The sequence below is a fragment of the Sebastes umbrosus genome, chromosome 2 (genome assembly GCF_015220745.1).
Source record: "Sebastes umbrosus isolate fSebUmb1 chromosome 2, fSebUmb1.pri, whole genome shotgun sequence".
NCBI lineage: Eukaryota > Metazoa > Chordata > Actinopteri > Perciformes > Sebastidae > Sebastes > Sebastes umbrosus.
Genome location: NC_051270.1, coordinates 2,110,751 through 2,137,978, shown reverse-complemented (window position 1 = coordinate 2,137,978; position 27,228 = coordinate 2,110,751). Strand labels below are relative to the sequence as shown.

Here is a 27,228-nt window from a genome sequence, read left to right as displayed (position 1 = left end):
GTTTGCTCCAGAATGATCTGGAACCAACGGTCTGATCATCAGCTCTCTCTCTCAGATCAATACGTGGTGGCCCACAGGGGACGGTAGTCACTTTCAGTTTTAAACAAAAGCTTTGTCAGCAGCAGAGATCCAGACAAAGAGCAGCTAAGTACCGGAGGATCAGTTTGTGCACTTTTAATTTGGCTGCAGTGTTGTTGTCTGTCTGGTGTTAAATCTTTACAGCTTCACCGGTTAGTCATCGGTCTCTCTTCATGTTTACTTTCTGCTTCAACGTGACTAATAGCTCTGCAGTTTTTAATCACGTATTGAAAACAAAAAAACATGAATCATGCAACACAAAGTCACTGTGCATTATTGCATTACGATGAATCACTCTCATTACTGAAGTTTTTCTTTTTGTTAGACGTTTTCCCGCCCCGGCCTGATGTACTGTAGGTAGCGTACAGTACAGTAGCATCGCAGCAACAACATCCATCATCATTACACTCCTGCTGCCATGTGGTGGTTGCTATAGCAACAGCCAGACATTAGGTCGACTACGAGGGTCATCGTGTGAACTCATCTGTGGAGAGCTTTGAACTGCTTCTGAATTATGGCTTAAGGAATATGTTAATACATGTGAGACTTGAAACTGCATCTCCTCAACGCTGTCACATCTTAGCGTGGAGTATCATGTGACACGCTAGAGTCATAATAATAATAAACTGAAATCATACAGAATGCAGTATTTTCTTTCCCTTAATTGAGATTAAAAAGGATATTTATCTTTAATTCAACAGTGGCTAGTGGATTTGTGAGGCGCAGTGATGATTTGAGCTAAATGCTGATGTTTAGCATGTCTAAGCTGCGTCCCAAACGGGATACTTTTTACTTTTAGTACGTACTGTTGCATGCAGTATGAATGCAATTGGAGCATACTACTTTGTCAAAACATTGCACCTTGAACTTTGATCCTCTTGTTCGTATATCTGCTATATGTGATATCTGTCAATGAGCTGGTAATTAGCACAAAACTATTAGACAAATCTAAACTTTGACCTGATGATGGTGCTAAATGAAAAGTCTATGGATCACCAAAGTTATAATAATTCATCCTGAGAGGGACATGAATGTCTGAACCACATTTCACAGAAATAGGATAACGCCTGTATTGAATTTGGTACATAGAGATATTAAACAATAAAATATTAATGTATAAAACTAAAATAAGAATAGAAATAGAATCTTAAACAGAACAATTAACAATTAAAGGTACGGTAAAAGTGACACTGGAGGGATGTGATTAGTAGCAGCAAAGTCAGCAAGGTATAGTGTACTGTATGTTTATAATGTACACCAGAATAATATAAATATATATATATTATTATATATAATATAAAGTAGTGATAGTAGTTGTCTTAATTGTATTTTTTATAATTAATTATTAATTGTATTAATATAGAAATATAGTATATAATGTACTAAAACAGTGTAACATATTAACATAATATGGTATAATATTTTATGGGATATAATATATCATATAAAGTGAAATGTAATATAGTATAGAATAATAATATTATAATAATCTAGTATATAATATTTATAGTATAATATATAACAAAATATTTAAATCAGTCCATCAGATAGATATTACACTAAAAACCACAAATATAAACCTCATGATGGCGCTAGAGAGAAAAAAGAATAAGAACGAGAAACTAAATATTACACATCAGTCATTTAATACGTGGTCAAAGAGTCACACTTTGATTATTCTGAGTTTTAATGTGTTTTTGCGTTTTGATTTCTTCATGAGCGTATAAATACTGTACAACACAACCACCTACAGTAACTCATCTGTTTTCTCTCTACAGCTGATGTAAAGCAGTTCAAGGTCAAAGGTCAAAGACTGCCGTCCTCTCACCTGCACTTGGACCCAAGAGCCATTAAACAGGTACATATGGTACGATGCCTCCTGCTGCTTCTCACTCCCACTGTCCTTTAACTCTTCATCTCATGTTGGTTCAGCTTCATCTCTGAGGTTGTATTTCCTTTAATCACCCAGGAACTCGTGCTTTCATCCTTCTGTCTGTTAGTTAGAGGGGAAAGCTTTAGTGGACCGTTGAAGACATTTATGGATGACAAGTTCTTGATTGTTTAATGGAAGTTGGGTTCCTTTGTTCTGTTAATCAGTAACGAGTGAAGTATCATCTCACCGACCGCTGATCAGTTTCAGTCGACAAAGAAGCTGCAGGAGCCGTTAACTTAACATCTCTTCACCATGTTTGAATAAGTATTCAGATTTAGGAGTCATTGTTTCTGCAGCTTCTTCAAATCTCATACACGATTGTCGCCATTTTTATTATACTCCCGCGACAACGTATTCGGGGGTATATAGCGCTCCGCGTGTCCGTCCTTCCGTCCTTCCGTCCTTCCGTCCTTCCGTCCGTTCGCGTGTCACACTTCCGTTTCCGGAGCAGAACTCGAGAACTATTTAACTTAGGAACTTCAAATTTGGTCTGATGGTTGACAGTTTGGTCTAGTTGTGCCTTTTGGGGGTTAGAAGTCCAGGGTGCGCAACATTTTTTACATTTTGGTAAAAGAAATTTGATTTTTTTCGACTTCAATTTCGTTTCCGGAGTAGAACTCAAACTCTTGTCTTCTACTGACTTCATTCTGAGGAAGATGACCTAATAACAAGCTAGATTGTGCTCAATAGATTAATTCCATTAGTTCCAAAAGGGAAAAACCTTTGGCCCTACTTTAGTAGGGGTCAGGCAGTGAGCGGGGGGGAGATGTGAGCCATGCTCACTTTTGATTGCTCCATCATTATTTTTCATGGATGTAACAAGGTAGCTTTAGGAAGAGCTGCTTGGTCGAGTGTGTTTACAACCCCGAACAGCCGCCAGTGAGCACAACAAATCACTGCACACAGATCAGAGCTGTGGGAAGTGATTTAGAGGTCTGGAACCAGGATATCTGTCTGTACACTGATTTTTGTTTTATGCCTTCGTGCCGGCGTCAGACATGCCCATTATGTTTCTTCAAATTTGGAACAAACGTCCACTTGGACTGGAGGATGATTAGAATTTGGTGGTCAAAGGTCACTGTGACCTCACAAAACACATTCTGGCCATAACTCAAGAATTCATATTCTAATTATGACAATTTCTGCAACTTGACTGGACTTGTTAGTCAGTGTTAGTGTTTATTTATGCAGTTTTACTAGAAGAGCAGTCTGTGATTGACTGCTGCAGTCTGGAATGTGTTTTATCTCCTCGCTGCGTGCTGCGTGGACCGAACCAGCTGGTGGTGAAACATGCAGCACACACATGTGGTCATGACCACGTAATTATACGCACACACGTGAAAGCGTTTCAGTGTGTGACTGCAGCAGATGGCGAGCTCGACTGTTCAGTCCTCAGCCCTCTTTACATTTAAAAGATTGTTTCACTGTGTTTATTTCCCCTCATCATTAAAACGCTCATCAGATGTTTGAACCGCATATTTATCACAGATTTTCCTTCTGTCTTTATTTCAATTAAATAAATTAATAGTATTCACAGTAAGTGAATCAGACAGTTTAACAGTGGTGGAAGACAGATCTTTAGTGATGTTAAAGGGACTATTTGTAACTTTCAGAATGTCTTGTTAACAGCGACACCTGTGGCCGTTAAGTCAACGAAAGTCAGCGTCGGGCTCGAGCTTGCTCGCTCTACATAGACATGAACGAGCATCGCTCAAAACAGTGAGGCGACACACGTCAGCTAAAAGCACAATATCACTCTATATTTCAGCTGCTTGGCAGTAATGTTAGCTGACCAGACAAAGGTCTCTCCATGAATCAATGCTGATCCTAGTGCTGGCTTTTCCTGCTTCAGCTGAAGAGAAACGTTATTGTCTCCCGACTGCGCCTGCAGGGAGACACCGACACCCGGTCGGAGACGACAACGTTTCTCTCTGCGGAGCCCCGTCACTTCACAAGACACGGGAAACCTCTGTTGGTCTGGAGGAGCTGCAGCAGTTATTTCTGCACAAACGTCCACTGTACATTCACTAGATATTCTCAGAGCTAAACTAACTCTTCTGCAGTGTGGAGTGTGCACGCATGCACGTCTAGAGGTGGAGTGAGACAGCGAGAACGCGCGCGGTGTGTGAGTGAAGGCAAGCAGGCAGAGGAGCAGAGATTCCGGTCACGCGAGCGCGCATATGCGAGCGCGTATGGGAAACCGACCCGATAGATTTATACGTGCAAGAAGTTACAAACAGACCCTTTAAGTAAAAGCACTTGCTGGGGAGAGAGAGTCATATTATTATATATATCATATTATTTTAATATTATTACTGATGTTTTAACACATAGGAGCATTTTAATGTTACAGCTGATGGAGGTGGAGCACATTTTAACTACTTTATATACTGCTGGATTGTTTAATCTGCAGCACAGTGTCATATTTCATAAATTCATCACTTATTTGTTTGTAAAATCTTAATCTGTAAAGTAACTAAAGCTGTCAAAAAAAAAAGTTACAAATATAATATTTTCCCATTTCCCTCAAAAAAGGTAAAGGAGTCGAAGTTTGGGCTTCTCATGATTAAAATCTGAGATAAGGTTTATGAATTAATGGACCAGTAGCGGAGAAAGTGTTGAAATAAATAAGTGTATTCTTCCTTCTACTCCTTTTTGAACATGTAAAATTTAAATTGAGTTGTTTATGATAATTTATGATCATTTACTGAGTATGTGTAAAGGTTTATCTTTCATTTCATTTAGCTGACGGAAAATAAAATATAAACAAACACAATAAGTTAACATAAATGAAAGCGTCATCATAACCCTCTAAAGCAGCCTTCAGTTTGACCAACAGAGAGATGAGGATGACGTCGTCGTCCTCCTCTTCCTCACGTCAACATTAATAAGAGCTCCGGACTAACAGGCTGGAAAAGCAGAACCCGCGGCGCTGACTAAAACATGACATGTGTGCCAATAGTGAGTCATGTAGTATTTTAGGAATGTCTTAAATAATTAATAAACGACTTTTAAACTCTATTTTAGGAAACAACGTGTCCGAATGTGCACAGTCAGCGCATCATTACATCACTTTCACCTCAGTTCAACTTGTAAAACGACGTCATGTTCACTCTCACGGGACGTCTGCGTCACTCAGCTTCAGACGTTTTATCACAGATGAGCCAACTGATATTCATTTCACACAAACTACCATTCATTTTTAATCTAATTACATTTAAATCACAAAAAAATGAATATAAAGATCTTCTTCTATAGGTAACATCACAGCCTTTATAGTGTTTTATGAAACTCTGCTGCAGATGTAACAATAGAAGAACGAGGCTCGTGTATTCCCAGTGAAAATGACCTTAATCTAGCGTCTAATAATCAATAACTGTCTCTGGAGGGAGGCTACAGACCGATACCGGCCGGGACTGTCTAAACAGGTCAGACAGTGGACAGCTCCTGGTGCTGAAATCAGGTCAAAACTTAACCAGATGAATGCCGTATTGCTCTCTGAATATGAGAAAAACACACCTTTTTACAACACCTGTTTTTGGAAAAAGACTTTATGAAAAAGATTCAAACCTCTTTCAGCGTCGTCCTGTTGGAAAGTTTCTCTGAGAAAAGAGTCCTCATCTTTATAGTCTTTTCTCCCATAAAGGTGAAATATTAAAGACATTAAAGCAGAACATAAATCCCATCTATATTTTCAAGAACACCTAATTCACCTAAAAGTTAGAGTGAAGATCCTGGTATCATATGAAACTAGTAAACCTGATGAATCCATCAGTACCAACCATGTCATACTAGCTCGTCATGAAGGAGGTTAAATAACGCTCCAAACTTAAGCTAAATTTTGGCGAGGAAAAACTGTCATGGCTATTTTCAAAGGGGTCCCTTGACCTCTGACCTCCAGATCAGTGAATGTAAATGGGTTCTATGGGTACCCACGAGTCTCCCCTTTACAGACATGCCCACTTTATGATAATCACATGCAGTTTGGGGCAAGTCATAGTCAAGTCAGCACACTGACACACTGACAGCTGTTGTTGCCTGTTGGGCTGCAGTTTGCCATGTTATGATGTGAGCATATTGTTTTATGCTAAATGCAGTACCTGTGAGGGTTTCTGGACAATATCTGTCATTGATTTTGTGTTGTTAATTGATTTACAATAATACAAATATACATACATTTGCATAAAGCAGCATATTTGTCCACTCCCATGTTGATAAGAGTATTAAATACTTGACAAATTTCCCTTTAAGGTACATTTTGAACAGATAAAAAAATGTGTTATTAATTTGCGATTGGAAAATTGGAATAAAATACATTATTCAACAAAGGTAAAGGCTAAATCCAGCTTTTGTAGGTTATGAAATGCAGCTCTCTATAGGTTATAATGTGAACTAGGAGTTATTTCTACTCTGAAGAGAAATGATAATAGATGTTTATCTCACATTGTTATGATGTACAGTATATCTTCAGCAGCAGTATGAGAGTCCTGGGAGCTCTTCAGGTTTCAATGCTGAGTGTTTAAAATGTCCTCCACGGCAGTAACTTCTACAGCACAGATAGTAATGAAGCAAATGAGACTTTATTGACCCAAACCGGTCGGAGAGGCTCACTGAAGTAGTCCATGATTTGGCTAATTAAACTGAATTGCTGTTGACCCCCCGAGAGCTTCACTTCTTCTCCACTTCTTTACCTCCACATCTGTTTAGCATTCAGAGCAGCAACGTCAGTCCATACGGACCTTTGAGAGAGGCTTACACCACCTCCACCTTAACCTCAGTGTATTCTCCCCCCACCTGCTTTTATTTGGCATGCATCTCAGGGCCTTCACGAAATCAAAGTGTGTGAAAGAAGATAATTTGATGTGTCCCATGCGCGGCTCTATTTATGGTTATGAGGCTCGGTGGCGGTCCCTCAAAGGGAGAAACTGTCCACGTGACTGGTTTTCATAACAGGTATAGCGTTCAGCCAGGACAGAGAGAGCAGGGAGTGGTAATAATTACCTCTCTGAAACCCCCCCCCCCCCCCCCCCCCCCTCCCCCCGAGGCTCGCTTTGTCCAATATTTCTCTTCTCCAGCTTTTCTCTCCCAACTTCACAACTAAAATGAATTAAAGTCAAAAATCGTTCGTTCAATTTGCTGAAGTTTCTTTCTAACAGACTAAAAAGCTGATTTGATTCAGAGCAGAACTGGCTGAGCTGAGCTGAGCTGAGCTGAGCTGAGCTGAGAGATTCGAGGTCGTTGAGTCCAACAGATTCTTGATTTTTTTTTTTTCCCAGCACAATTAAAAAGATATTGATTTGGTGATTTAAAAAGTACTCTTTCTAAGCTGTTTTAAAGCTGCTTTAATCGATTTTTGGACACCAGGAGGCAAAACAACTTTCTCTCTTTGGGTTTCTGGCAAACGCAGAAAATCTCTGTGCAAAAGGAGAAGACAAGAAGAAAGTATAAGACTTGTAGTATTCTCTATTTTTCCTCATTGTTAACAAATCCCATGAAAAGATCACAACTAGCAATGTGTTAGTTCATCTCTCAATACTACCGAAGAGCATACACAGCAGAGCTATGCTTCCACCATTTTGGACTGAAAGCGACTACCGGACGCCAGTAAAACGTCCGCCTACAAAGTGCCGTACAAAAGTAAAACTAAATCAGTCGTCAGTTGAGTAAGCGGTCCTTAATGTGGCCCAGGTCACATCCACTGCTAAAACAATGTGATCATATGTGGCCCAGACCACCTCTAAATGTGGTCAGAGCAATCGGATCTCAATGCGTCTTGACTGCGTTCACACCTGAGCTGTCCACTTGTGAACTTGTTTGGCGATAGCCAAAAAAACGAGATGGAGACGGCCAAAAACCAAGATGGCGACGACCAAAATAATAATTTTTAATAAAAAAAAATTCAGAAAAAAAATCAGAAAAATGTCGTAAAAAAAAGTAAAAAAAAAAAAAAGTCAGAAAAATGTCGGAAAAAAGTAAAAAAAAAAAAAAAAAAAAAAAAAGTCAGAAAAATAAGTTTTGAAAAATGTCAGAATTTTTTTTTTTTTTAAATGTCACTTTTTTTTTAAAAAGTCAAAAAAAAGTTTTAAAAAATAGTAAAAAAAAAGTCAGAAAATTAAGTTTTAAAAAATGTCAGAAAAAAAGTAAAAAAAGAAAAGTCAGAAAAATGTCGGAAAAAAAGTCAGAAAAATAAGTTTTAAAAAAAAGTCAGAAAAATGTCAGAAAAAAAGTCAGAAAAAAGTCAGAAAAAAGTCGGAAAAAAGTAAAAAAAAAGTAAAAAAAAAAAAAAGTCGGAAAAAAACTAAAAAAAAAAAATGACAGAAAAATAAGTTTTAAAAAATTTCAGAATTTTTTTTTTTTTTAAATGTCACATTTTTTTTTTTTTTAAAGTAAAAAAAAAGTTTTAAAAAATGTCAGAAAAAAAGTAAAAAAAAAAAGTCAGAAAATTTAAGTTTTAAAAAAAGTCAGAAAAAAAGTAAAAAAAAAAAAAGTCAGAAAAATGTCCTTAAAATGCCCGAAAAGCAAGTATATCTCCTGAATACAGGCTTACAGCATACAGCCCATGGGTGTATTAGAAGATAATAAAAGTGATGAATTACAGCCAATATGTCTGACAAATGTCAAAAAAAAATGTCAGAATGTTTAAAAAAAAGAAAATTGTCAGAAAAAAAGTTAAAAAAAAAAAGTCTGAAAAATGTCAGAAAAAAAAAGTTAAAAAACAAAAAAGTCAGAAAAATGTCGGAAAAAAAGTAAAAAAAAAAAAAAAATGACAGAAAAATAAGTTTTAAAAAATGTCAGATTTTTTTTTTTTTTAAATGTCAGATTTTTTTAAAGTAAAAAAAAAAGTTTTAAAAAATGTCAGAAAAAAAGTAAAAAAAAAAGTCAGAAAAAAAGTTAAAAAAAAAAAGTCAGAAAAATGTCCTTAAAATGCCCGAAAAGCAAGTATATCTCCTGAATACAGGCTTACAGCATACAGCCCATGGGTGTATTAGAAGATAATATAAGTGATGAATTACAGCCAATAATATCCATTATTACAGCCACATACAGCTAGCAGGAAGCTGGCAGAACCCGATATGTCATATTAGCGTGCAAGGCGGTGCAGTCCCGTGGGTAAATTTAACTACTTTTATGTCATCATGATTTAAATGAGGGCTATTTAAGTGTTCGTACTGGGAAGTTGATTTACCTAAAAAAAAAAAAAAATGATTCTCTGATTTACAGACATCTCTTAATACATCCATGGACTCATTGGCCTTTTCAGTCCGAAATGGTGGCAGCGCTGTTGTTGCGTCTATACTCTTTAACATGGAGGTTTTTGGGGATTGAGTCATTTTTGGAGCCTCAAGTGGCCATTTGAGAAACTGCAGTTTTTGGCACTTGCGCGTTGGTTTCATTTCTCAGCACCGGAGATTGCCACATCTTCAGAATATCAGGACCCATACAGAATAGCAGCAACCACACACCAGTATACCTGAGATTTCCCACCATCAATACCAGTCTCCCTCTTCTCTCGTTACTGATGTAAGGATGCAGAAAGATTAAATCCCCCGGGGTTCATCCCTCCGTCCTCGTTCAACGCTGCACCGCTCTGATGGATGAAGGCAATCTGAGGAAACACACTTCTGTATACGCTGCACTTCCCTCTCAGCCCCTCTGACTCTGTGATTTATTGGACCGGAGCGTCCTGTCACTGGTGGGTAATCTCTGCAGGAGCAGTTACTCAGTGTGGCTGTGGGAAGCCTGGAGGATTCACACTGGGATCTGGTTCCACTGCTGCAGTGTGCTGACTGTGCAGTCCTCCACACTGTGGGCTGCTGGCTGCATTGTAAAAGCTAATAAAGGTGTCACATGCAATGAGTGTCAAGTAAAACTGAAGTGAAATATTTCATGATTTTTTGTTAACTTTTTCAACACTAGACCATGGGATGGGAAAAAAGTTGAATCATACACTTATAGGGACTTTTACTTTGGAAAGTATCTAATTTAATCCAGTGAAAATATTTGTATTTCAGCATGTATGTAGTTAGAGATGTCCTGAAGTCAAATATATCAGTCATTGTCAGACATTATTTATAGTTTTTTTATACTTCCAATCAATCTTATTTCCATAGATGTATTTTGTATTTACAGTTTCCTTTGTTAACACCTTATTTTGAAAAACGGACGTAGCCACACGTGTATACTTCCGCTAACTTTGCCAAGTCCGTCGCTTGCTCTCCCGTCAGCTCCGTTCTCTTTATCCATCCATGGTCAGCTCCATCGGGGCTGTTTGAATGCAGAGAACATAAATGTCAGTATATAGGTGCTCTACAGTTGTAGCGTCGACCCATTTGACCACGGAGGCGAGAGCGACGGCCGGCTTGACCGCCTCGCGATGTGTAACGTTTCCTGCTAACTTTTTCGGACATTTTGCTGACATTTTTCTGCCTTTTTTCGCCTTTTTTCTGACATATTTATGACATTTTTCAGACTTTAATTCAGACATATATCAGCCTTTTTTTCTGACATATTTCTGACTTTTGTTTGAACATATTTCGGCCTTTTTTGGGAAATATTTTGGGCCATATTTGGGACATTCTTTGGCATTTTTGGGGCCTTTTTTTGGACATATTTCAGCCTTTTAAAAAAAACACTCAGCCATATTCCGGCTTTTTTTCAGATTTTTTTTCAGCCTTTGTTCTGACTTATTTTCAGACATATTTTGTGCTTTTTAAGAAGTTAGCATGCAGCTTTAGCCATGATGTCTAGCTCTGCTTTTCCTGTCAATGTGTGAAACCCAAAGTGTTTCCATCCTTTTCTGGATTTAACATGTGAGGGTGCAGCTCGTATCCACGCTGACCCTCCGCCATTTTCTACTTTCTCGCTTCAGCTTTGTCTTTCTTGAAACAGATATGACGTCACTTTACTTTAAAAACTAGCCGTTGGCAGATGTGGTAAACATTTCCATGGTAACAGCAAGCTCCACCTATCAGAGACATCGCTGTTACACTTTAAGATTGTGGGTAGTGTGGTACTTCTCCATGACATTGCGAATAAAACATATTTTTCTTGTGGCTTCTACAGGAGCATAAATCATCGTAGCTCGTGGTGAGTCTACCTTGGATGGCTATCCAAATCTTCCATTCAGAATATGAATGTGATTTTCACCTCCGTAACCTCACTGTTGATCTCTATACGTTTACATCTGCTGTATAATGAGGCCGTCCCAGTGTGAGCTGATCAAACACCTGAAGGGTCTCCAGTGTTTTGGCTCACAGGAAACTGCTGCAGGATTATTGAATCCAAGCGGAGCGATTCTCCATGACTGCAGAGAGCAGAAGGGAATTATTTGTGGCCATTCTCTGTCTGGCTGCGTGAAATTACCCAGCTGCCCCCGGACCTATTTTTGAAAGGAGCCACAGCTGCTGAATGGGACCTGAGCACCACTTTGTGCTGCTGTGAATGTGTGTGAGTGTCTTTGTGTTGAAGGTAGACCTGCATCTCTGTGACAGAAACCAGCATTAAGATACAAGCATACTTCTGATTGTTCAGCCTGAACTAAAGGAACAGTCACTCAGGTTACTCAGGGTGAAAAACACCACCACAGAAACACAGATTTATCTCCCTGCTGCAGGGCTCGGTCCCTTCAAACACATTTGATCTGATAGAGTTTGGAGTAACGACAGATACGTGGACTTTTTGTGAGAAAAGAAAAATAACAAATGCCCCAGAAAAGGTACAACGTGGTGGTTAAAAAAACAACTGTTTTACGAGAAAAGTACTGTAATGTACTAAATGAGCTGATTAGACTGTTGTCAGTCTATTAAATAGGCTTTATCAGTCCCTATAAGCCCCATAGATGTGGGTCAGTAGGGGCCTACTACACCCACTAGTATGTTTTTATCATCTATTCACATGGTTGATCACCAGAAGAAGGTAGGGAATGTAGTTATCTCTGTGTTTGTAGTTATTTTAACCCAAAGCACTATGTTTTCCCCCTAAAAAAGTGTTTTTTGTTGCCTAAACCTAAAGAAGTTGTAATTTTTATTGCCTAAACTGAAAGAAGTTGTAGTTTTGTTCCCTAAACCTAAATAAGTTGTAGTTTTGTTCCCTAAACCTTAAGAAGTTGTAGTTTGTATTGCCTAAACCTAAATAAGTTGTAGTTTTGTTGCCTAAACCTAAATAAGTTGTAGTTTTTGTTGCCTAAATCTAAAGAAGTTGTAATTTCTGTTGCCTAAACCTAACAAAGTTGTAGTTTCGTTCCCTAAACCTAAATAAGTTGTAGTTTTCATTGCCTAAACCTAAAGAAGTTGTAGTTTTTATTGCCTAAACATAAATAAGTTGTAGTTTTGTTGCCTAAACCCAAAGAAGTTGTAGTTTTTGTTGCCTAAACCTAACGAAGTTGTAGTTTCGTTCCCTAAACCTAAAGAAGTTGTAGTTTTTATTGCCTAAGCCTAAAGAAGTTGTAGTTTTGTTGCGTAATCCTAATGAAGTTGTAGTTGTATTGCCTAAACCTAAATAAGTTGTAGTTTTGTTGCCTAAACCTAAAGAAGTTGTAGTTTTTATTGCCTAAACCTAAATAAGTTGTAGTTTTGTTGCCTAAACCTAAAGAAGTTGTAGTTTTTATTGCCTAAACCTAAAGAAGTTGTAGTTTTGTTGCCTAAACCTAAAGAAGTTGTTTTTGTTGCCTAAACCTAAAGAAGTTGTAGTTTTTATTGCCTAAACCTAAATAAGTTGTAGTTGTGTTGCCTAAACCTAAAGAAGTTGTTTTTGTTGCCTAAACCTAAAGAAGTTGTAGTTTTTATTGCCTAAACCTAAATAAGTTGTAGTTTTGTTGCCTAAACCTAAAGAAGTTGTAGTTTTTATTGCCTAAACCTAAAGAAGTTGTAGTTTTGTTGCCTAAACCTAAAGAAGTTGTGTTTTTGTTGCCTAAACCTAAAGAAGTTGTAGTTTTTGTTGCCTAAACTGAACAAAGTTGTAGTTTCGTTCCCTAAACCTAAAGAAGTTGTAGTTTTTGTTGCCTAAACCGAACGAAGTTGTAGTTTCGTTCCCTAAACCTAAAGAAGTTGTAGTTTTTATTGCCTAAGCCTAAAGAAGTTGTAGTTTTGTTGCCTAAACCTAAAGAAGTTGTAGTTTTTATTGCCTAAACCTAAAGAAGTTGTAGTTTTTATTGCCTAAACCTAACTGTCTTTTTTGCCTAAACCTAAAGAAGTTGTAGTTTTTGTTGCCTAAACCGAACAAAGTTGTAGTTTCGTTCCCTAAACCTAAAGAAGTTGTAGTTTTTGTTGCCTAAACCGAACAAAGTTGTAGTTTCGTTCCCTAAACCTAAAGAAGTTGTAGTTTTTATTGCCTAAGCCTAAAGAAGTTGTAGTTTTGTTGCCTAAACCTAAAGAAGTTGTAGTTTTTAGTGCCTAAACCTAAAGAAGTTGTAGTTTTTATTGCCTAAACCTAACTGTCTTTTTTGCCTAAACCTAAAGAAGTTGTAGTTTTTATTGCCTAAATCTAAAGAAGTTGTAGTTTTTATTGCCTCAGCCTAAAGAAGTTGAAGTTTTTATTGCCTAAGCCTAAAGAAGTTGTAGTTTTTATTGCCTAAGCCTAAAGAAGTTGTAGTTTTTATTGCCTAAATCTAAAGAAGTTGTAGTTTTTATTGCCTAAGCCTAAAGAAGTTGTAGTTTTGTTGCGTAATCCTAATGAAGTTATAGTTGTATTGCCTAAACTTAAATAAGTTATAGTTTCGTTCCCTAAACCTAAGGAAGTTGTAGTTTTTATTGCCTAAGCCTAAAGAAGTTGTAGTTTTGTTGCCTAAACCTAAAGAAGTTGTAGTTTTTATTGCCTAAGCCTAAAGAAGTTGTAGTTTTTATTTTATTTATTTTCAAGGTTTTTTATCGAAGTTAGATATTTCAGTATTGTGACAACACTATTAAATATATTCGTTGCTTAAACCTCTGTGATTTTATGTGAAAGTTTTAACGCAGGACTTTTACTTTTAATGGAGTATTTTTATACTGTGGTATATCTACTTTTACTTAAGTGAATGATTTGAATACTTATTCCTCTTCTGCTAATCTGCCGTCATACAACAAACAGCTTCAGGGTGCTAATTACCAACTTTTATGTGTTCATGATCATTGTGGTACAGTTTGATTTGTTTATAAAATGTTATAAATTCAAATTTACAAATATTTAATCACTTATATCTTACATTTTAATCAACAATATTATAATTTCAATATGAGAGTTTCATCTGATGAACTAAAGAGAAATAAAAGACACCGTTTACATCAGTCATCGGTGGCAAAATGGCCATTCTTTCCTTTTTTTCAACCCTTTTAAGAGCACGCTCATCGCTGCTGATGTCTCCTGCTGAGCTGAGGAGAAAATTACAGCCTTTACACTTCGTACATGTTTCTCTTAGAAAGCCTGTCAGTCTCTGAAAGGTTAACGTCTGAAGAAGAAGAAAGTTTCTGAGATTAAAACCGCAGCTGGTGTGAATTCTAAACAGCGGAGTTTTTTCTTCTATAACAGCTGTTTCATGTAATTATAATTGTAGTAATTTAATTATGATTGATTAAATCATGATTACTTGTAATTGTGACAGCTGTTTTTCTTTTTTTGCATTTATGGCCCCTGTTGGTTTAATCAAGACGTCTGTTTCTGCCTCCATCTTTGTAATTACGGCGGTGATTGCAGTAAATGTGACAGTAATCATGTTTTCTGTGACGCCGCCACAATGCTTGTTGTTGTTTCTCTGACAGCTCTTCGTGTATTCTTGTTTGTCCTTCTTTGTTCACAATCACACGTCTATCTGCGTTATTGTTAATTGTGCTGACATGAGTGATTTACAAAGATGTGCTAATAATGCTGAGTGCATGTGCAGACAACACGGCACACACATGCCCTTATTTTATTAACCCTGACCTCACCCAAAGACGCGGCAATTACCCAGAGTGCACCGGCAGCCGCAAAACCTGCGTTTAATTGCAGTGAGAGCAGAGCAAGCCGGCGTTTTACTCCATTAAAGTAAAAGCTCCACACAGAGTGGTTAAATTAGCAGTAAATACACATTTACACAGCTGAGAGCTCGCCACAGTCACACAAAGAGCGAGATGGTAAATAAGCAGGAATTACTGGTGTTAACCGGCACGTCGGCGGCGTTAAAAGGGAGCATCAGAGGACGGCTGCTGGTTTTAATCTCAGAGACCTGGGTACCACCAGGACACAACACAACTCACCTTCCTACAGTTTATTTAAAGCTATGTTGGTTTTAATTGTATATTTTCAAACAGACAAAATCTAATTACGTACAGAATGCATTGCACAAAGATCAGGGAAATGTAGACAATATAAAAGTACAATAAAAATACATAAATATAGGGATATCACAATACCAGAAACTTAGTCGTCCATACCTGAAATTCCACGATTCTTGATACCAATTCCAATACCAAGGTAAAAAACAAAAGTAAAACAATAAATCCCATGTACTTCAACATCCACTCCTTTATTACAGTTTGCATACTGCTTTTTGCAAATTAATTATGAATCCCTGATGATCCGCCTCCAGTTTCTCGCCAAAATCAAAATTTTACAAGATAACATTTGAACACAACGCTCCAAACTTACGCTGAATTTTGGTGAGGAGAAACTGTCATGGTCATTTTCAAAGGGGTCCCTTGACCTCTGACCTCCAGATGTGTGAATGTAAATGGGTTCTATGGGTACCCACGAGTCTCCCCTTTACAGACATGCCCACTTTATAATAATCACATGCAGTTTGGGGCAAGTCATAGTCAAGTCAGCACACTGACACACTGACAGCTGTTGTTGCCTGTTGGGCTGCAGTTTGCCATGTTATGATTGGAGCATATTGTTTTATGCTAAATGCAGTTTTTTTTTGCAAATTAAACAACAGCATACTTATATACTGTACAGCAGGGGTCTTCAATGTTTTTCAGGCCAAGGACCCCCAAACTGATGGAGAGATGGAGCAGGGACCCCCTACTATATATATTGTATAAAATTGTGTTTTATATTAAACTGGGCCTAGTGCCATGTATAAATGTACCTTGTTATTGTGCATTCAATACTAAGCTATTCAAGTAATACACAGGTTCATATATTCATGGTTTTATTTTAAACATGTGCAAGGTACAGTGAGTAGGGTGGCCATGCCACTGCCATTTATAAACACCATACCTTGTTGACTGATACCAATGCCAATATCAACAATGTCTATCAATTGCATGATATTACTTCTGCCTCCATTTATCTGTTCGCTACAATATGTTGGATTCATGTTAATGTGTATTTAAAGACATTTCAATTTGTGGGGGGGGGAATAAAAGAAAAAAAAATGGTCTAATCAACCAAAAATTAATATAAAATAATAATAATAAAATACTAATAATTAAAAATAATAATAATGAGAACATTTCGCGACCCCCCAGCAGTACCTCTGCGGACCCCCTATGGGTCGCGGACCCCCTGTTGAAGACCTCTGCTGCACAGTACTAAGGCTGTCAATCGATTAAAATATTTAATCGCGATTAATCGCATGATTGTCCATAGTTAATTTTGATTAATCGCAAATGAATCACACATTTTTTATCTGTTCAAAATGTACCTTAAAGGGAGATTTGTCAAGTATTTAATACTCTTATCAACATGGGAGTGGACAAACATGCTGCTTTATGCAAATATATGTCTAAAAAGGGGAGCCTCGTAGGTATCTATAGAACTTTGACCGTCCTTTGGAAACGCTCTGTTGACCCGTCCATCCACCTGACCTCCTCCCTCTTCAGACTAACATCACCTCCTTCCTCATAGAGCCACTGGAGAGCTTTATTACTGGACCCTACAGTGATGTTGACGCTTATATTAAAGCTTCATCAAATCAAACAAGTCTCAGTGTTTATCAGAAATAAGGACATTTTAACGTGCTCATTCAAAAAGCTCATATTGGACTAAATGAGTGAGCTCCCTCACAGCCGTCGTGCTTTTGATTAAATGTGCAATTATTAAACTGTGACAGGTGGCTGCATGTTAGCTTTAACTGGTAAACACCATCAGGGACCATAAGTGCACAGTTGGTCCTCTTCACACCCCCCACCGATGGCCCAACATGTCCTCCTCACCAGCAGCAGCAGCAGCAGCAGCAGCGTCCCTCCATGTGTCGACCGATCCCACGGGGACAGGCTGTCAGTGTCACGTCCTCAGAACTGACAAAAACTGTGACTGACGATGTCTCATCATGTTTCTCTGTCCGGCTTCTCGTGTTTGCTCATATCGACCGCAGATAACACTCCGATGTAGTCAGAGAGTCTGCGGGAACTTCATGGAACATAAAGTTACACTATGTGCTTTTTACGTTTGTGCATGCTGTAAGTTTGTTATAAATATCCGTGTTGTCATTTAAGAAACTTCAGCCATCTTTGATCTTAAAATAACCTTTAAAATCACAGGAAATGTTTTATTGAATCGTGTTGAATTAACTCAAACAGCCTCAACATTTTGGATTGGGACATAAGTAGAGCTGCAAGAAACAATCATTTTCATTATCAGTTAATCTGATGATTATTTTCTGGATTCATCGACTAATTGTTTTGTCCATGGATTGTCAGAAAATTGTGAAAAATGCTCATCACAATATCCCAGAGCTCAATGTAACATGTTCCAATATGGGCCGTCAAAGTGAACGTGATAATAACGCGTTAACGCAAATTAGTTTTAACACCACTAATTTCTTTAACGCATTAACTCAACTTGTGATTTTTAGGTTGTAGCGGACTCAGTTTTAAAGCTAGAGTGAAGATACTGACATCATATGAAACCTGATGAATCCATCGGTACCAACCATGTCATACTAGCTTGTCATGAAGGAGGTTAAATAACACTTGAAATTTACGCAAAATTTTGGTGAGGAAAAACTGTCATGACCATCTTCAAAGGGGTCCCTTGACCTCTGACCTCCAGATTAGTGAATGTAAATGGGTTCTATGGGTACCCACGAGTCTCCCCTTTACAGACATGCCCACTTTATGATAATCACATGCAGTTTGGGGCAAGTCATAGTCAAGTCAGCACACTGACACACTGACAGCTGTTGTTGCCTGTTGGGCTGCAGTTTGCCATGTTATGATGTGAGCATATTGTTTTATGCTAAATGCAAGTGGTGAGGGTTGGTGTGGTGGAAAAAATCTGCCCGGAATCTGATGTCATGATTGTCGGCCAGCTAACGTTTAATAATTCAGGTTGTGTCGATTTGCCCCGTACAACATCAGGAAGATCAGAAACCTACCTCTCAGAGCACGCAAAACAACTCCTGGTACAGGCTCTTGTAATCTCACGCACTGATTACTGCAACTCCCTACTGGCATGTACATTCACACCTCTGCAGATTATCCAGAACGCAGCAGCAGGACTGGTCATCAACCAACCCAAAACAACACACGTCACTCCGCTGTTCATATCCCTCCACTGGCTTCCTGTTGACGCTCGAATCAAATTCAAAACTCTGTTGCTCGCTTACAAAACAGCAACAAAAACAGCTCCCTCCTACCTGAACTCCCTCATCCAGGTCTACACTCCCTCCCTCCTACCTGAACTCCCTCATCCAGGTCTACACTCCCTCCCTTCTACCTGAACTCCCTCATCCAGGTCTACACTCCCTCCCTTCTACCTGAACTCCCTCATCCAGGTCTACACTCCCTCCCTCCTACCTGAACTCCCTCATCCAGGTCTACACTCCCTCCCTCCTACCTGAACTCCCTCATCCAGGTTTACACTCCCTCCTTCCCATTATGCTCGGCCAATGAAAGCTGCCTGGTTCTCCCATCATAACAAGGCTCTAAGTCGCTAGCTAGACTCTTCTCCTCTGTAGTCCCCCGGTGGTGGAACGAGTTACCGAACTCCATTAATTATCTGTCCATTGACTCATTGATTAATTGACTAAACATTTCAGCTCTAATACTCCTTCTATATCTACTACTAGTTGTATTTACTATGTAAACTGAGCCTGTTTGTGTGTTTTCAGGGTCAGGGGGAGGTTTCAGCTCGAGGCTCGGCCATGGAGGGGGACTGCCTCAGCTGTATGAAGTACCTCATGTTCATCTTCAACTTCTTCATCTTTGTGAGTTCACGGCTTCCTTTTGCTCTCTTCTTCTTCTGTGGTTTCAGACTGAAAGAAATCATAAAAACAGTCCTGAGAAAATGATAATGACTTTGATTTGTTTCTCAGTATGTCTTTATGATAAAACTGTAAAATGCAGCATCTTTCCTTGTGGTTTCCAGTTGTAAGATAACGATACAGGATGAAACATGAATGACCCTGTTGCATTTTAGTTTTTATGGCTCTGTCAGTTCTAATGATATTGTACTCACTAATGAGTTTCTGTGAACGCAGCAACATGAAGCTAAAACTTCATCCAACGGGGCGACAAACACAAGCTACTGACCGACTTCCTGCTTCAACTTTGACCCACCGTACTTGCCGTATTTATTTTTACAGGGACAAAGCACACCAGTTAATGTCAGTGTAAATGTGCCAAGGGTTAGATAAAACAATAAAACAACAATAAAACAAACAATATGTTAAAATCAGAGGAAAGTCGGCTATAAAAATGTGAAAAGAGTGAGACAGGAGGGGAGTGTTTGGATATCTGAACCCTCCAGTCCAGTAAATATCTGAAGTACTATAGAAATCCCTCTGACTGAATAATGAACCCTCTCTGTCCCAGCTGGGCGGCTCCTTCCTGCTGGGTGTTGGCGTCTGGGTGCTGGTGGACCCGATGGGCTTCAGGGAGATCGTGGCGGCCAACCCGGTGCTGTTCACCGGCGTCTACGTCATCCTGGCGATGGGCAGCATGCTGTTCCTGCTGGGCTTCCTGGGCTGCTGCGGAGCCATCCGGGAGAACAAGTGTCTGCTGCTCTTTGTGAGTCGATCATCTACTGATCGGAGGGATTTACTGCTTTTATTGGCACTAGGGCTGTCAATCAATTAAAATATTTAATTGTGATTAGTCCATACTTAATTGGGATTAATCACATTTTTTATCTGTTCAAAATGTACCTTAAAGGGAGATTTATAAAGTATTTAATACTCTTATCAACATGGGAGTGGGCAAATATGCTGCTTTATGCAAATGCAAAAGTTGGGAATTACTGTTAAAGGCCTGTTTAATTGGTATTATATTGAAGTGTTATGATTTCATATCAGCTTATAAATAGTGGTTAAAGTGAGTTAGAGTCAATGTCAATCCTCCATTACATCCCTGTTGGTTATATAAGAGCAGAGAGAAACAGTACGAGTGCTCCATCTAGAGGAGCAAATCTGCAAGATATTATTACTGCCAGTGTTTATTTATTCAACCTTTACTTCACCAGACAAATGATTCTTCACAGCCAGTGAATGAGACTTCTATTAAAATATATTCATGACTCATATGGAGTCATAATACAGCTTTTATTTAGACAGTCTGTGCAGAGTATTATTATTATTATTGGAGTATTATTCCCTGATTAACACTGACTGTTGTTTCTGTCTCTACTGGTCTCAGTTCTTCATGCTCATCCTCTTCATCTTCCTGGCCGAGCTGGCAGCCGCCATCCTGGCGTTCCTCTTCAGGGAAAACGTGAGTCCCGTCTCTCGATCGGTTCATCCTCAATGGAGCTCAAAGTTCATCAGTTCAGAGGTCAATGGCTGAGCTGCTGAAGTTTACCCCTGAATCAAATATAGAGTATAGAAGCAAAGAGACAAAACTACTGTGTCTTTTTGACAACAGCCGCCATTTTTGGACTGAAAACGCTTATTATATTTAGAATATTTTATTGTTCAACGCAGGCCATTTTGGTAGAATATGACAATAGAATAGAAATCATTTTGTTTTACTTTGTATATTTGTAATCTCTGTCAGAATAGAAGTTGAGCAGTTATTTATTTCCTCATGCTGCCACTACACAGGTAGTTCAGTTTGAACTACTTTTAAGTTGTTGAAGTGAAATTAATTTACGTACTTCTGTTTCCCGAGAGACTTTGACTCTCTCGGTGGCCGGGTCCAGCGTTTGAGTCTTCATGTGTGAACGGGGGGGTCGAGGGAGGCTCATGAATATTTGATGCACATTTTATCTTTTATTTAAAAGGTTCAAAAGTTTAACAAAAGGTTGAGATGGAACTACAGGGGCTAAGTGTGAGTTTAATAACAGACCGACCATCTTAAACCCATTTGTCCGTGTGTATGTATGAGAGTGTGCTTGTGTATGTCACCTGTTTTTGTCGTTCGTCTCCTGTTTGTCTCACACCGTCTTCCCCCCCGAATGTGTAAAGCGTCTTTGAGATCTTTAAAAAGCGCTATATAAGTTTAATCTATTATTATTATTATTATTATTAAAGGGATAGTTTGGGTGTTTTGTAGTACTTCTCCATAGTCAGTGTATTACCTACAGTAGATGGAGTCTGGAGAAACAGACAGGAGTAGAAGCACGGGAGCAAAGTAAAGTACTGCTGTGGACGGATTTTAGACACCTAACGTGATGCCATTGGGCATTGGGGAAAGAGACGTCTGTAACTCAGCGAATAATTTTTTTTGAGGTGAATCAACTCCCCAATATGAACACTCTAACAGCCCTTATTTAAAAAATTAAGTTTTTTAAGTTGTAAAACGCACTAACAGCTGAATCCAGAGTTATTTCCCTTCCTCTGTTCATGTGAATGAGACCCAGACCGAGGCTGGAGCGCCAAGCCGTGACGACGGCGTGACGTTGAGACCCCGTGACCGAGTCATGTGATCGAACAGACGCTACTGTGCATGTTCCATGAGCCCAAGATCCGGGTACTTTTCCGGACGGAAGTCGAACCGTTTTGGCTTCATGCTCCGCTGAGCAACTTTCATAGGAATGAACGAGGCCCCGCCTTCAACGCTGTATCCAGTTCTCTTTATACATCCATGGAGCAAGCACCGCGTCAACCTGCGGAGCCTGCACGCACGATGCGAAAGCTGTGATGACGTCATTTTCTGCCGTGTGCACCTCACACGGGCTTCACTACGGCGACCATAAACTCACCTTAACTAACAGACCGATTGAGGCAGCGGTAGACCAACAACTCCCGTGTTCTGTGAGGTCAAATTACTGTTTTTCTCAATGAAGTCTGGTGGCTTTGAAGAGAGCATAGATAACGGCTTCAGTTCCCCGTCAGTACTGACGGCGAGGTAAAGCGGTGAAAATATTCTAAATATAGCGTACACTTAAACTGATGTTGATTTATTTAGGTGTCTAAAATCAGTCCACAGCAGTACTTTACTTTGCTCCCGTGCTGGTACTCCTGTCTGTTTCTCCAGACTCCATCTACTGGAGGTAATACACTGACTATGGAGAAGAACCTCATACAACCACACTGAGAAACACCTGATCTATCCCTTTAAGAGTTGAATGGATCCCTGGTTACTTGTTTACTGTGTTTGTGTCTCTGTCCAGTTAACCAGAGAGTATTTCAGCAGGGAGCTGAAGCGCCACTACCAAGGTCACAACAACACCGACGTCTTCACGTCCACATGGAACGCCATCATGACCACGGTGAAGCATCCATTTTACAACGTTTACCACCTTATACTAAATCAGCCCAGTGTGACCGTCCATGTCTTCAACATGTCCTTCCACGTTGTCTCTGTACAGTTCGACTGCTGCGGCGTCAGCGGCCCCGAGGACTTCGAGGAGAGCCTCTTCAGGCTCCTCAGCCCCAGTAAGACGGTCCCCGAGGCCTGTTGCCAGAGGAACGGTTACCCCGGAGACGTCGGCGTGGAGCAGTGTGTGAGCGGCAGCGTGGTCTTCAGACACAACAAGGTCATCACAGAAAACACTCCAAACTCCAGTGCACATCGTGAGAAATGTACTCACCTCAGGGCAAAACCACCTGGAAGACACTTTAACAAACCTGCCAAGCTTCACCATTTTAACAGGAGACTCCTGTTTTTCCTCGCCTTCTCCTGGTTTCCTCCCGGGGTCACAATTCTCCCGCAATTCTCCTGATTTCTGGCAATTTTTCACACCTTTCTTTTTCTTTTCATTATCTAAACATGTTTCTCGTTCTGTACAGCGTGTACCCACCTATCACTCAAAGCATAGACGCCCTTAATTATGTAGAAATTTAAGCTTTAATATAATTTAAACGGGTGAGTTATATAAAACTTCACCCCCGTACAGTTGTCATGAACGAGGAAATTTGGCTATAGAGACCAAAACCGTTTTTTGTACCAGGCTGTAAACACGTTTATTTCTGCTGTAAAGTTGGTCATTTTAACGTCGAGGTCTGTGGAGATTGATCCGTTTTAGAGCCTCAAGTGGCCGTTTGAGGAACTGCAGTTTTTGGCACTTCCGCTTGGTATTTAGTAAGAATTTTTATTTATTTTTTAGTAACATTTCTTTTATTTAGTTAATAAATATTCCTGAGTTCATTAATTAATGAGTTGTAGTATTGATATATTTAATTAAAGTAAAGACTTGAGGTACTTCTGCCATCTATGAAACATATTGTTTCATAATTAGGGATGCACCGATTTTTCAAACCGAGTACAAGTACTTACATTTGGGAACTCGTCAATACCGAGTACCGATACGAGTACTTCTCTGTGCCAAAAGACCCTCGTTAACAGCCAGCTGGAGGGTGTGAGCGACACACGGCAGGCTGGGGAGTCCCACATACGAGGCGGTGCGCCGCGACCGGCTCTAGCTCGGCTTGGAAAGGCTCTGGGCGAAGGTTATTCCCGGGGGCCGTGGCCAAAGTGCAAGCAAAACCCCGTGGCGCAATGAAAGTGAGGGCCGGCGCGCACCACAGACCCGTCTCGCCCGCACCGTCGGGGAGGTGGAGCGTGAGCGCGTGCTATAGAACCCGAAAGATGGTGACGAGAGGTTAACGTCACGCTGTCGTAAAGTGGTATCGGTGCCGTTGTATCGGAGCCATTTTGCGAATACGAGTACATGAGCACAGTATCGGACCCGATACTGGGTGCATCCGGGTGCATCAGGGTGCAACCCTACTTGAAAAGAAGTTAATGTGAAATAAAGACACAGATGTTTTTCTTGCTTTCATGCACGTTTAAATACAAACTAGACACAATGTCAGAATAATTAAATATGGTTCATAACCTTTATATATATCTGTGTGTTTGGTTCCTGCAGGGCTGCTACTCCGCAATGGTCGACTACTTTGAGACGTACATTTACACAGCAGGTGCTCTGGCCATCGTGGTGATCACTATTGAAGTACGTAGTCTGTTTTTCTCACTTCTTTATATTAAATCATTTATTGATTGTTCTCATGTGAGGGATTCATGACAGTTGTTGGTCTACCGCTGCATCCATCGGTTAGTTTGTTTGTGTTATTGTGGGACTTTGGTGAATCTGAAACTAACTCTTTAAAACCTCAAAGTCACACAATAACACAGACAAACTAACCGACCGAGGCAGCGGTAGACCAGCAACACCCGTCTTCTGAGAGGTAAAATTACTGTTTTTGTCAATGGAGTCTGGTGGCTTTGAAGAGAGCATAGATAACGGCTTCAGTTCCGTCGAAAATCTGAGATTTACAGAATAAAATCATAACTTTACGAGAAAAAAAAGTCGTAATATTATGAGAATAAAGTCATAACTGTACGAGAAAGAAAGTCGTAATATTACGAGAATAAAGTCATAACTTTACAAGAAAAAAAGAAAATAACACGTAAAATTACCACTTTATAATATTATTACTTTATCCTCATAATATTACGACTTTGCACCACTAATAATAACGGCTTCAGTTCCCCGTCAGAAAGGGCTGCTGTCTGACAGCGAGGTAAAGCGGTGGAAATATTCTAAGTATAGCGTACACTTAAACTGTTATTGATTGGCCCGTTATGTTCAGGAAATATATACAGTATGTAGGATAAGAAAGTCTCATTGAGGTTTGTCTCGTTCTCTCTGCAGCTCTTCGCCATGGTGTTTGCGATGTGTTTGTTCAGAGGCATCCAGTAACCGCTGCGTCCACACAACGCATCATCACCAGCCGCCAGACGAGCACAAAGCAGAAGGAAAACAAAAAAACTGTAAAATATGAAATGTATTTGTACAGCGATAGTTTATGTGTCTCATTGGTTTTGTGACATCATTTTGTACTTCACAGCAGCAGCAGGAGGAGGAGGAGGAAGAGTTTGAGGTACTGCTTTGGGCACAATAGACACACACAGGAAGTAATCCGCCACCTGAGGATGAGCTTCTGCACTGTTTTCTCTAAAGTAAAGGATTAACACTGGTGCTAAGAGGCTCTGCAGGCTAAACTCTGAGATGGTTCCTTCAGTTCTGAAGCTGGAAAACACATGATTTATAGACTCCATTTGGCTGATGGTTGATTTTCAGGATCATGGAGAGTCTGAACACAGTTCAGGTACGATGTTAACTAGCAGTGAGCCTCAGAACAGTCAGAGCTGTTTAGGATTATTATAACAACAATGTGAATCAACTGAACACGTCGAGCCTCATGCAAGAACGTGTTTGTTTTCTCATCATAAACCTCTTTTATTTTTACCGTGAGGTAGTTTCCGTTTAAGAAATTCGTAATATTATGAGAATAAAGTCATAACTTAACAAGAAAAAAAAGTCGAAATATTCCGAGAATAAAGTCATAACTTTACGAGAAAAAAAAGTCGGAACATTACGAGTATAAAGTCATAACTTGACAAGAAAAAAAAGTCGTAATAAGACGAGAATAAAGTCATAACTTAACGAGATAAAAATGTCGTAATATTACGAGAATAAAGTCATAACTTAACGAGATAAAAATGTCGTAATATTACGAGAATAAAGTCATAACTTAACGAGAAAAAAAGTGCTAATATTCCGAGAATAAAGTCATAACTTAACAAGAAAAAAAAGTGGTAATATTACGAGAATAAAGTCATCATGAAAAAGAAAATAACACGTACAATTACTACTTTATAAACGTATGACTTTATTCTGATAATATTACGACTTTGCACCACTATTAATTGCAGGCCTACTCATTATTTGATGAGGTGCCAGAGACATAGAAGAAGCTGAACATAGTCCTACTTGACCATTAAGTAGCCGGCCTTATTTCATGTATAAAATCAGTGTTTTGTCAGGGATCATGTACAGCGAGCTGGTCGTTGTTGTGAAATAAACCCCTTCAGGTCGATGCGGAGGAGGCCGTGACGAGACGAAAAGACGAGAAGAAATACATTTAATTACATGTTAAACTGTCAGGTGTGAACAGAGACCTTCATACAGACCCAGAGGGAGCTTGGCACACCGATACATTTTGTTTCACTTCATTTTAATGTAGTAACATATTTAAAATCTTAACTTAATTCAGGTTGTGATTCTCTGTTTTTAGTAATTCAAGTTTTTTTTTTTTTATTAATTTCTCCAACGTCATGCAACACAAGACAACGACGTCTTACAGTAAATCAATGAAGAACAATTAACAAAGCAAACGGAACAAAACAAAACAAATCATCAGGTCCCATGTAGTAATTAACTTTAGTAAAACAAGCTACACCGAGGGCACGACATTTAAATAATATGGCTGCAATTTACGATTATTTTCATTATCCATTAATCTGCAGATTATTTTTTAGATTAATCGTTTGGTCTATAAAATTTCAGAAAATAGTGAAAACTGTCAAAGTAGACCCAAAGATATTCACTTTAATATGATATAAAACAGAGAAAAGCAGGAAATCTCCATATTGGAGAAGTCCAAAACTGAATTTTCTGCCAATTTCACCTGAAAAAATACTTTGATTACAAAATAGTTATTTTTCTGTCGATCAACTAATCGTTGCAGCTCTATAAAATATCACCTAAATACAACATAAATGAAGTAAAGCTCTGTGATTCTCGTGTTTTTCACTGTCTGTTCATGAATCGTACAACAGAACTCGTGAATTTCATTCATAATCTAAATCCTAGAGAGTTCCTGAATGCATCACATTCTCTGTTTGTACCGGAGGTTCTTGCATGAGGCTCGTTGTCAACAACACGCGTCATAAATCATTAAATGATTCAGAGTCCGTTCACAGTCAGGATTTAAATCTAATGTTTGTTTACAAGAGTCTGTTCACTCCTGCAGGGTTCAGTGTAAAGTATTAAGACAAGATAAAGAGTTTTCAGTATTTAAGTTTGTTTGTGGAGCTCCTGTAAATGAATGCAACTTCACAACGTGAGACCGAATGTGAGTGAATGTGTTT

At 39.1% G+C, this 27,228-nt stretch overlaps 1 protein-coding gene and 1 long non-coding RNA gene across 5 annotated transcripts in view; one reads left to right on the top strand and one right to left on the bottom strand.

The window, feature by feature from the left end:
* Positions 1-25,686, top strand: part of LOC119502091 (tetraspanin-18-like) — a 38,576-nt gene extending 12,890 nt beyond the window's left edge. The window contains exons 2-9 of one of the 4 annotated variants that reach the window (XM_037792963.1): positions 1,857-1,945; positions 19,023-19,118; positions 19,726-19,920; positions 20,545-20,619; positions 22,460-22,558; positions 22,658-22,825; positions 24,161-24,244; positions 24,947-25,686. In XM_037792963.1, the coding sequence (XP_037648891.1) occupies positions 1,943-1,945; positions 19,023-19,118; positions 19,726-19,920; positions 20,545-20,619; positions 22,460-22,558; positions 22,658-22,825; positions 24,161-24,244; positions 24,947-24,994 (768 nt within the window). In that variant the 5' untranslated portion in view covers positions 1,857-1,942 and the 3' untranslated portion in view covers positions 24,995-25,686. Of the gene's footprint in view, positions 1-1,716; positions 1,946-19,022; positions 19,119-19,725; positions 19,921-20,544; positions 20,620-22,459; positions 22,559-22,657; positions 22,826-24,160; positions 24,245-24,946 lie in introns of those variants that run through there. The other 3 variants (XM_037792976.1, XM_037792967.1, XM_037792983.1) reach the window with 3 other exon arrangements.
* On the bottom strand, positions 1,708-2,500 carry LOC119502211. The gene is made up of 2 exons (XR_005210023.1): positions 2,199-2,500; positions 1,708-2,071 (listed from the first exon to the last, which is right to left on the bottom strand). It is a non-coding gene; the product is annotated as an uncharacterized LOC119502211 (long non-coding RNA).
* Positions 25,687-27,228: the final 1,542 nt, after the last annotated feature.